This window comes from Mytilus galloprovincialis, chromosome 2, assembly GCF_965363235.1.
Source record: "Mytilus galloprovincialis chromosome 2, xbMytGall1.hap1.1, whole genome shotgun sequence".
NCBI classification, from domain to species: domain Eukaryota; kingdom Metazoa; phylum Mollusca; class Bivalvia; order Mytilida; family Mytilidae; genus Mytilus; species Mytilus galloprovincialis.
This window is the reverse complement of record NC_134839.1, coordinates 60,371,235-60,383,593: the sequence shown is the minus strand read 5'-3', so window position 1 is coordinate 60,383,593 and position 12,359 is coordinate 60,371,235. Positions and strand designations below refer to the sequence as shown.

The 12,359-nt window shown below is 33.9% G+C and overlaps 1 protein-coding gene across 1 annotated transcript; it reads right to left on the bottom strand.

Moving 5' to 3' along the window:
- Positions 1-2,333: 2,333 nt before the first annotated feature.
- Positions 2,334-7,186, bottom strand: LOC143064011 (uncharacterized). The gene is made up of 4 exons (XM_076236504.1): positions 7,084-7,186; positions 6,689-6,979; positions 4,835-4,990; positions 2,334-3,028 (listed from the first exon to the last, which is right to left on the bottom strand). The coding sequence occupies exons 2-4, from the start codon at positions 6,942-6,944 to the stop codon at positions 2,862-2,864; spliced, it is 579 nt and encodes a 192-aa protein (XP_076092619.1). The 5' UTR covers positions 6,945-6,979; positions 7,084-7,186; the 3' UTR covers positions 2,334-2,861.
- Between the last annotated feature and the right edge of the window lie 5,173 nt (positions 7,187-12,359).

The window sequence follows — 12,359 nt, the reverse complement described above, 5'->3', positions numbered from 1 at the left end:
TTACATAAATTTACCAAATTAATGAAAATTGTTAAAAATTGACTATAAAGGGCAATAACTCCTTAAGGGGTCAATTGACCATTTAGGTCATGTTGACTTATTTGTAGATCTTACTTTGCTGAACATTATTGCTGTTTACAGTTTATCGCTATCTATAATAGTATTCAAGATAACCAAAAACGGCAAAATTTCTTTAAAAATTACCAATTGGAGGGCAGCAACCCAACAACCAGATAGATATTGACTTGATTAACAATTTAACTTCTTGTCAGATTTGCTCTAGATGCTTTGGTTTCATAGTTATAAGCCAAAAACTGCATTTTACCCCTATGTTCTATTTTTAGCCGTGGCGGCCATCTTGGATTAATTTGGCCCAGTAGTTGCAGAGGAGAAGATTTTTGTAAAGGATTACTTTAATTTACGAAAAATGGTTAAAAATTTACTATAAAGGGCAATAACTCCTAAACGGGTCAACTGACCATTTTGGTCATGTTGACTTATTTGTAGATCTTACTTTGCTGAACATTATTGCTGTTTACAATTTATCTCTATCTATAATAATATTCAAGATAATAACCAAAAACAGCAAAATTTCCTCAAAATTACCAATTCAGGGGCAGCAACCCAACAACCGATTGACCGATTCATCTGAAAATTTCAGGGCAGATAGATCTTGACCTGATAAACATTTTTATCCCATGTCAGATTTCCTCAAAATGCTTTGGTTTTTGAGTTATAAGCCAAAAACTGCATTTTACCCCTATGTTCTATTTTTAGCGGTGACGGCCATCTTGGTTGGTTGACCAGGTCACGCCACACATTTTTTAAACTAGATACCCCAAAAATGATTGTGGCCAAGTTTGGATTAATTTGGCCCTGTAGTTGCAGAGGAGAAGATTTTTGTAAAGGATTACTTTAATTTACGAAAAATGGTTAAAAATTGACTATAAAGGGCAATAACTCCTAAACGGGTCAACTGACCATTTTGGTCATGTTGACTTATTTGTAGATCTTACTTTGCTGAACATTATTGCTGTTTACAATTTATCTCTATCTATAATAATATTCAAGATAATAACCAAAAACAGCAAAATTTCCTCAAAATTACCAATTCAGGGGCAGCAACCCAACAACCGATTGACCGATTCATCTGAAAATTTCAGGGCAGATAGATCTTGACCTGATAAACATTTTTATCCCATGTCAGATTTCCTCAAAATGCTTTGGTTTTTGAGTTATAAGCCAAAAACTGCATTTTACCCCTATGTTCTATTTTTAGCGGTGGCGGCCATCTTGGTTGGTTGACCAGGTCACGCCACACATTTTTTAAACTAGATACCCCAAAGATGATTGTGGCCAAGTTTGGATTAATTTGGCCCAGTAGTTTCAGAGGAGAAGATTTTTGTAAAAGATTACTTTAATTTACGAAAAATGGTTAAAAATTGACTATAAAGGGCAATAACTCCTAAACGGGTCAACTGACCATTTTGGTCATGTTGACTTATTTGTAGATCTTACTTTGTTGAACATTATTGCTGTTTACAGTTTATCTCTATCTATAATAATATTCAAGATAATAACCAAAAACAGCAAAATTTCCTCAAAATTACCAATTCAGGGGCAGCAACCCAACAACCGATTGACCGATTCATCTGAAAATTTCAGGGCAGATAGATCTTGACCTGATAAACATTTTTATTCCATGTCAGATTTCCTCAAAATGCTTTGGTTTTTGAGTTATAAGCCAAAAACTGCATTTTACCCCTATGTTCTATTTTTAGCCGTGGCGGCCATCTTGGTTGGTTGACCGGGTCACGCCACACATTTTTTAAACTAGATACCCCAATGATGATTGTGGCCAAGTTTGGTTTGATTTGGCCCAGTAGTTTCAGAGGAGAAGATTTTTGTAAAAGTTAACGACGACGGACGACGACGGACGACGACGACGACGGACGCCGGACGCCAAGTGATGAGAAAAGCTAAAAAGGAGACATATGGCTGGATTGGTAATGCACCTCTATAGTTGTAGCCTTTATAAACAACTAAATCTGGACCTCTTTTTAATGTTATGAATTGACTGTATGTAGAAGAAACTTTGCATACAAAACTGGAGTTGATCATGTATCAAAGGGGCAGATCTTAGACTATTCGATGGCTTTGACAGTCAAGCAATACCTTCCTTCCCTTCCTCCTTATTTGGCCAAATTTTACAAGACTTATATTATAATAAAATAAAACATGTGCTTTCATTGATTTTATGGAGATAAGTACCAATATAAAAAAATCCTCAATCCAGGAATGTAAATTAATCCACAGTTAACATAACAAAAATATAAAAAGCTTATTATCTTTATTTATACAAGATCTTATATAAAAATAATCATAATTATGTACATGATAAAACTTGTCAAGATTACATATTAAATACATGTATGATTAAAATGGCACAAGATGATTTATTTCTTACATATAAGTTTTGTAGAAGACTTTGCAAAACGGTTTGAATAAAAATTAACATAAAATAATATCAATAATTAGTGTGAACAAGAGGCAATTAAGTCATCTTTCTTCTGACAAAAGTACATTTGAACAAAGTTTGAATTAAACCTTATGTTTTCATTTTAGATAAATTACACCAAACAATAACAGAGGATATTTTTTAAAAATTGGTTTTAATATTTTATCCCCCTTACTTAATGGTCTTGTATTATATATTTTCGGATACAATCAATGTGGTTAAAGTGTCTTTATATGAACATGTATGTCAGAATGCTTCCAATTAACTAATGGAAATGATATGAAATTTATACACATGAATATATACAATATCCTGATATCAATATTTGAATTTTTTTAAAAGTTTATGATGAAATTGTGAAAATGATGCCGGTTGCTATTGATAACAATCCACCAATCAAACTGAAGGCAAAGCTCCATGATAAGTTGACAGAAGCTGCTTGCATTCTTCTTGGTTTCTGTACATCTTTTAGTGATCCAAATACAATGCAGGCAACAATGATAAGTACACCTGAAAATACATGTCAGGTTACAATGTAAATAAAACATTAATTAATCATTTTGCCACGTAAATGAGATAGCATCTTCTAAAGCTGCAATGGACATGTTCCATTAATATACAGGTTACATGTATTTTGTCAAACTTTTTACAATGTATTGGACTGCAAAAAAAGCCTGCAGTAGCTCATATTACACTTTATGACTTATTAAATGATAAATCAGTGTTTCTTGTGTTAAGTTTATAAGTGAAAAATAGTTTACACATCGATTAGCGCAGTCAAATTTACATTTATATAGAATACGGGGTACATTGAAAATTATTCTACATGGAAGATCAAATATTTTAAGAAACAGTTACAGAAAAGTTTTGTTTTGTAGGAATTTATACTGGTGATGCCTAGTCAGAGATTACTCAGACGACCAATGGCTGTTTTGGCAGACAGGCTGGGGCCATGGGACGTCAGAGCCCGTCCAAAATAGATGTGCTGCTTCGTCACTTCTGGTGCTTACTAACGGCTTTGGAATTATATAAATCTGGTATCAATTTGTTCTCGTGGTCACATGATAATTTTTGAAAATAAAAGTAAAAATGTCTGAATCCATGGGTCACTGTGAAAACTGCCTAATTATGAGAAATTAAAGGGTGACAGGTAGGTGAAGCTTACATAAATGAGAAATAAATGACAAAATGAACAAATTGATACCCGATTTATATAATTCCAAGGCTGTAAGTTGGAACCAGCAGCGACGAAGCAGTGCATCTATTTTGGAAGGGCAAATATCCACTTCTTAATATGGGACAAGCTCTCACGTCCCACAGCCTCAGCCTGTCTGGCAAAATAGCCGTTGGACATCAGAGAAATTTCGGAGTAGGTGATGCCATGAAACATGTTTATACATTACATACTTTTTGTTTGCCAGAACTCACCATTGAAATAAGACTTAAACTATACTTTTGGCATTGGCTTTATAATGATAATACCATATAGCGGGTTATTTTCGCAGGTGTAAAATTTCATAATTTTCATCAAATAAGGTATACATGAACGAAATATTTTGCGGTTATTATTTTGGCAGATTCAAAACTTTTAAACCTTTGCATGTAAAATTGAGAATGGAAATGGGGAATGTGTCAAAGAGACAACAACCAGACCATAGAACAGACAACAGCAGAAGGTCACCAACAGGTCTTCAATGGACTTTTGTGTGCACTTTTAAATTGGTAATTTTGTTCTATCCATGAAAATTTACACCCCGCGAAAATAACCCGCTATACAGTATTGCCTACATTTATTATTAGCATGTAGAGAACATTTACAAGCAAGCTATTAAAGCTCATCTAAAATTCCAAACACATTATTAAAAGGAGAAAAGTAGTGAAGAGTTTAACAGTTCAACAGACAGAGTACCAGGCTTATCTTAAAAAGTTTCTACACAGATGATAAAAGGAAAGTGCTGTACATTGTGTACATGTATGTGTTTTCAAAAATTTGTATGACCACTGAAAATGTTGATAAGACTGCCAAAAAGATTTTTGGTATATGAGTCGTATATGTTTTGGTATATGATTACTGCTTATTACCTAATGTAAAGGGGACAAAACTAACACCCATGACCCCAAGTTCTTATTCACATGTATCTCTTAATGTCTGTATTACATGTACTTCCATTTCACTTAAATTGTCCTTACTGAACAAGCTCAGTACTAATAGTCATTTGTGCAATAGTGTATGACAGGGGTTATACATTTGTATATCTTTGCTTGAGGCAAGTTTTAATTTTTGTGTAGAACACTAAAAGAATTCATTTTACTTACCACTGAGGAAACCTAAAACAAGGGCCAGAACTCTTAGATTCTTTTTATGATCTTCATTGATGAATTTAGCAAACAGGTACAATAAAGCAAATGCAATCATTATCATCATTGCACAGAAAGCCAGCACTTCTGTTGTCTGTACATAACGAAACCAATCTGAAATTTTTTAAATATGTAACTTAAAAGCTAGCAATGTTTACATTATAAATAATATATTATATAATAGGTGGGCAAATTTATAAATAATATATTATATAATAGGTGGGCAAATTTATAAATAATATATTATATAATAGGTGGGCAAATTAACAGAGTCTGAAACCATAAAGATATCATAAAATGTAGCACCCTTATAAAGAAAAAAATATAGAGAGAGACAACCAATAAGTTTGTATCCCTTTGTTGTATTTAAAATTCATGTACAGAGTGAGACTTTTTACACGTTTCACTCCAAAAGTTGCCTTTTCTTTTCCAAAAAGAGCTGATTTTTTTTCATCTTCGCTAGCCAAGGGTTACGATCCACTCCCGCTCTCTTCGCCCTTGGCGGATTGAGATAAAATTTTGAAGACACAAGGTAAGTATTTTTATTGGTTGCAGTAGAAACTCGCTGCATCCAATCAAAAAGCGCCTATACCATGATCATGTGTAGATGAAGAAATTGTTTGTAAACAATTGCCACGTGTTTATTGTGCAACAAGTCTTTACATCACTAAACATACGACTAAATTTAGTGATAACTTGAATGTTTTTAATCAACTAATAGAAGTCCCTGTGTATGTTTCATGCACAAATGCATGAATGTTGGCGCATATTTTCGTTTCCGGTTTTACCAAGTGTGTAGAATCGAGACGCTAACGTGTTTTTACCTCCAAATTGAAGAATTCAAGTGCTATCATTGGTCAAGAATAATGTATTCGAAATGGGCTTGACTTTTATTTTCCAATAGATGGCACAACATTGATATCACAAATGTTAGCTCTATCTGCCAAGGGTGAAGAGAGCAGGAGTGGATCGTAACCCTTGGCTAGCGAAGATGATTTTTTTTATGTCCGATGTAAGAATATGTTTCCTTGACAGACTTCAATTCAATTTTTCTTGTAACTACATGTACATGTATTGTTTGAATTCAAAAGTCCTTCCAGTTCTTGTAAATTCCAAATTGAAAATAATTCGAACTGTTGAATTGTTTTTTCTAAGTTATTTTTTACCAAGGCAGTTGCCCCTTGTTTATACCTTTTAAAGAGTAATTTGAAACATTTCATAAATGTTATGATAATGACAATCATTTAAAACTTTAAAGCTTCCCACAGCCTGACGTTAAGGGAGAGGTACTAATTGGGGAATACAGATTTCTAATTAAAAAATGAATATGCAGTCTTTTTTTAAATGGAACATATATTGTAATTCAGTGGTTGTCATTTGTTTTTATCATTAATAAATTAGGCCGATCGTTTTCTTGTTTGAATTGTTTTACATCCGTCATTTCAAGGCACTTATATCTGACTATGGTGTATAAGCTTTGCTCAATGTTGAAGCCGTACAGTGACCTATAGTTGTTAATTTATGTGTCATTTGGTCTATTTTGAAGAGTTGCCTCATTGGCAATCATGCCATCTTCTTCTTTATATATAACTTACAACAAGTTACTTTTATTGGATAGTCTTTGAGTTTAAACTCAATTATCAGATTATACAACATGTACTGATCTGTACTTCATATGACCAGTAAATTTAAGCACAAAAAACAAGTCTTCATGTTCAGTAAACATGCAAATATACTACAGCCCTTCTTACCAGAGACATATATACACATATGTGTATATATGTCTCTGTTCTTACTGAGAGAAATACTTACGACTGACTTGTGGATCTGACCAGATAAAACCTTGGCATTCAAAATCTCCTTTCCCTAATCTAACATCGGCACACTTCTCCCACAAACCATTATACTGAATGGTGCCATGAGCATCTGTTACTGATACAGCCCAGTGGTTGGTTGCCATGCCTATCGTGTGGAAAAGGAAGGCTGCTATCAGAACAACACATCCCGCTTTAAACAGAGTAGAAATGTCTTCCAATTTCAAGGTATCAAGTTCTTCTTTAGAACCCATTATGAATTTACACTTCCGGACTTTTTGTTTACTTACTGCAATGAAGAAATTTGTATGAATAAGGAGTACAGGTAAATAGTAAAACAAAATAATTAGAAACATATTGATTATGCATTTGTTTCGTACAACAAAATTATACCTTTATGTGTGTAATCTGTCAAATTTTTCAAACTGATATTATACCGTCGCCATTTTTGAAATACCTGTATTTACAACATATCAATTCACCTGTGCGTTTGATTACTCACCTGGACACACCTGGTTGCATTGGAATAAGGGAGACTACTCAAATTCAATTTCTGTGAAATAATGTTAGGTTTTATTCATGTTTATCAAATATTTATTTTATTTTCTAGTTTGTAATTGATATGCAATAAGGGGCCCTATAAAATGAAATTATTTGATTCGTATATATCTTATCTTCTCTTATCTTATACATGTACTCGACTGGTACTTATAGATAAAACTGAAGAAAAAATAAAAGAACTTATTTGTAATTTTGTACATTCAAATCCTTGGTAGATCTTACTTTGCAGAACATATTTGCTATATACAGTTTATTTCTATCTATATATATATATATTCTGAGACTACTATAACATGTGTTATAGTCTCAGATTTATTCAAGGTAATAACCAAAAACTGCAAATTTTCCTTAAAATTCATGGTCAGCAACCCAACAAAAGGTTGTCTCATTCTTCAGAAAACGTCAGGGCAAATAGATCTCAACCTGATAAAATATGTTTATCTGATGTGAGATTTGCTCTAAATGCTTTAGTTTCAGAGGTAGAAGCCAAAAACTGTTTCATTTACCCCTATGTTCTATTTTTAGCCATGTCGGCCATCTTGATTGGCCATCAGATACATTTTTTTTAACTAGATACCTTAATAATGATCGGGCCAAGTTTGGTTAAATTTGGCCCAGTAGTTTCAGAGAATATTTTTGTAAAAAAACGATGACGGATGCCAAGCGAAGTGATGAGACAAGCTCACTTGACATTGCTAAACAAGGGACAGTTCCCAGCAAAAATAAGAGGGTGGCATACATATATCTATGTAGACTATCCTATGGATAAGAGCAAGTTAAGCACACATTAGATTAGTCAACTACAAAATTAAAACACCTCTGAAAAGGAGAAAATAAGGGGTTCCATACACAAACAAGAATACAAAGTTCTGCAGATTGATATTTGCATACCTGCCAACTTTTCAAAATGCCCATGGGGGTTTTGCGAGCAAGATGGCTGGCATAGTCCTAAAATTCATACTTTTATTAGTCTAAATTCATTGTAAAATTAATTGTTTTGTTTAAAATTGTGGACAAAATTGTTCTTTCAAAATTTCAATTTGGGAGCCTCCGTGGGGAAAATCCCCCGCAAATAGTGACAGTTGGCAGGTATGTATTTGTTTTATCTTAGCTCGTGGACTATATCCATGTTATAGCGTCATATCTCTACAATGAATACCAGTGTCTTAACTGCAGGGGTGTTTAACATCAAAATGCAAATGTAAGCAAAAAAAAAAAAAAAAAAATCTAAACAAATTCTCGATTTATCTTAATCACAAGTAGATGTGAACAAATTGTCAAATCAATATTTTCTTATTTTTTCTCTCTCAATCGGAAGTTGTTTAAAAGCGAAATGTAAGAAAATACACCACACAGGCCTCAAAACTATATTATGAAAACTAAAGATTTAGGTATATCATGGAAGTATTATATTGTCAATATAATACTTCCATGGGTATATGAACCCCACTTTGGACCAGAGGGTGAATACCGATGCTCAAGAATGATCCGGAGCAACATGTGTTCCACCGTCAATGGACCAGGGTTGACTACCAGTGTTCTGGAATGGTCCGGAGTAGCATATATACCCAACCTTCCGAGGACCAGTTGTGAAAACCAGTGCTCTGGAATGATCAAGAGTAACATGTACCCCATATTTCTTGGACCAGGGGTGAATACCAGTCAGGAACAACATGTACCCCCATCTTTCGTGGACCAGGAGTGAATACTAGTACTCCAGAATGGTCAGCTGCTACATGCACCAACCGTAGACCAGTTGTGAATATCAGTAATCCGGAATGGTCACGACATCATGTAACCCACCGTGACCAGGGGTGAATACCACTGCTCCATATGGCCAGGAGCAACATGCTTCCCACCGTGGACCAGGCGTGAATACCAGTGCTCCCTATGGCCAGGAGCAACATGCTTCCCACCGTGTACCAGTTGTGAATACCAATGCTCCGGAATGGTCTGCATATTTGTCGTCTTTACTTTGAAATCCTTAATATTGAAGTTAAAAAACCCAATTTCATGGGCAGATTAAGTTTATTCTTACACGTACTAAATGTTTACAGACAAATACTTCTAATTAATGTTTTTTTTTCTTGTGAATCGTTCGAGATGATTTTACTGATAATACGGCATAAGTTTTGAAATTTTTTAAAGACATCTCAACAAAATTTAAAATATGACACACCATGAATAAGCGTTACATCGCTAAAATAACCCACTGGGTACGTGCATGCCTACGTGGTATATTTTTAATGACCATGTATTTACTGGATATACATTTCTATTGTCCTAAAATTTAACACTCATATCGATTTAACTGCTGGATAGACGTCCCACCTTTTTACCTGTTTGATACATACACAGCTTAAACAAACATTGACTTGCCATGAAGTATAAAAAATCACAGATTTGACAATAACTTCACTGGTATTGTAGGGGTAAGTTGGTTTTATCTATTACATTGAATTTAACTAACTTTTTATAAAAAGTTAACTATAAAACAAATAACTTTTTTGAATTTATTTTGACTGCTGATTTCTTACATTGAAAATTTTATGCAATTGTTTATTTTTGCTAATTATAAAAGAAAAGGGAGTCGGATATATTATTTAGCATACCCGTTAGTTATTAGCATATTTCATTCTATAAAATTGGGACCCCCTTTTGAGGAAAACTTTTGTTTGCTTATATAGGGAATCACTGAAGCGTGACGGGAGTGGGCACCCTCTTAGGCAGTCAGTGGGCCCCCACTTATGTAAATTTCTGGATCCGCCACTGTGTATATAGATATTATAAGAAGATGCGGTATGAGTGCAAATGAGACGTAACTCTACATCCAACATGTCCAAGTCTCAATTTATAAAAGTAACCCGTTATAGGTCAAGGTACGGTCTTCAACACGGAGCCTTGTTTCACACCGAACAGCAAGCTATACTGATAGGACCCCTCAAAATTACTAGTGTTAAACCATTCAACCAACGGTCTAATCTATAACAAAAATATCCAGAAACGAGTAACACTTATGAACCACATCAACAACAAACAAGGGCAGCGGGTTTTAACGTTTTAATGGTACCAAACCTTTACCCTTATCTGAAACAACAGATAAGCCATTCCAATTGGTATGTTAGTGTGTTGTTCTATGATGTGATGTTACACTGTTGTTTCTGATAAGGGACTAACCGATGCATCTAGTCACGTTTCAAGCCGGCATCAATAGCTAAGTTGTATTTTGATCTGCATGCATTTTTCCTTAAGCAATTAAAACCCTCTATTTTTATTCAGATATCTATTGTCCCTCCATTGTCCATGACCGTCAATCAGTTCACAACATCTATTGTATAAGGGGGTCCCCTTAAACCTATTTTCCAACGTAGTTTATTAGTACTTTTTACGGGAAAGAAAAAAAAATTAATATCAAAATCAAGTTAAGTTTTTAATATTTTGAAACTTGATATGCAGTTAACTTTTTTTCTCTCTAGGTCCAGTTATGCTTAAGAATATCATATAGTTATAACTCTGATTAAAACAATATATGGCTAGTATAATATACTTTGAATGAAACAAGGTAGATGATAAGTTTAATTTGTTATAATCAAGAAGCATACATTTTTAACCCTTTATATAATTCAATGTATTCTAATAAATTTCACACCTGTATAAAAATGTATTCCAAAAGTCTTTGGGCTCGAGTTGAACATCTTCGCCGCTAGCCACGGGTAACGACCTGTGTAGAGGAGGTGCATGGATCGTAACCCTTGGCTAGCGAAAATGGAAATACACTTATTTTTGTTTTGTTTTTTTTCTTTTTCAATTCCCACTTTGTTTAGTCTTTGATTTTAATTGTAGATGTGTTGAAGAATTCCAGTAAAAGCTAAAATGTCTGGGTTCATTTATAAATTAAATGTTCTTGTCACTTGTGTGAAAACTGTAAGTTTTTGGATATTGTTAATGATTCTTGGATGGCTACCTGGAATAGGAACAATCGTGAAACGACGATTCGCAGACAAATCAAAGGAAATGTACGGCGTAGGGTTAGAATCAGTCATAACTCTTAAAACTTTCACAGCAGTAGTAAAAAAACATTTATGGGAAATAATATACAGGGAAGCAGAAGTTGGAAAAGCAGCTATTAACACAACAGTATGTAATATAGAAGCAAAAACATTTAGTAAACTTCTAGACTTTGAGAAATCACACCGCCCCCTTATTGTTAATTTCGGAAGCTGCACCTGACCCCCTTTTATTGCAGACCTGGAGCATTTCAAGGAAATGATCCGTGAGTTTGCCTCGGTGGCTGACTTTGTAATAATTTACGTCAGAGAAGCACACCCTTTAGATGGCTGGAACATGCGTGGTCCGAAATTTGAAGATATGTTACAGCATAAATCATTGGAGGAAAGAATAGAAGCGGCTAAACTTCTTAGACAGGAAGGCATTGATTGTCCGATATTGGTAGATACCATGGATGATAAAACATGTCTGGCATATGGTGCGTTCCCCGAACGATATTACATCATCCATAACGGAAAGGTAGTCTTGGCAAACGGACTCGGTCCACAATTATATAGTCCACAAGAAGTAAAGTCATGGTTAGAAGTATATCAGAAATCAATGTAAAATGTAAAAGAGAAAAGAAAAGTCTTGAGCAGGGTTAAGTTCAACATTAAACATTAGCATATTATCAAATTAACAACAAAATAAATGATTGTTATATATGATTTGCTTAAGAACATTGTGATCTTAGAATAACAAGAAAATAAGTATACGATGTAATTTATATTAGGTAGACTTTATTTGTTAACGTTTAATTTTTTATAACAGATAGTTTTTTAAATTTATATGTGAATCTTTTTGTACTTTTTATTCTAATGAATGACATCGTAAATGAAGGAGTCATATTCAAAATAGAAGAAATGACTTTGGATGAAATAAGATGTTTCAGAATAAAATTTACAAATCATGATTTGAAGTGTATTAAAAAGCGAACGGCATAGATTTGGGTTGTTATTAAAGTAATAATATGACTGGTGAAAAATTGAGTATCAAATTCTTGAACAAATGCAGTCTGCCTCATATGACTTAAAAAAACAAGTCGACAAATAAACAAGCAA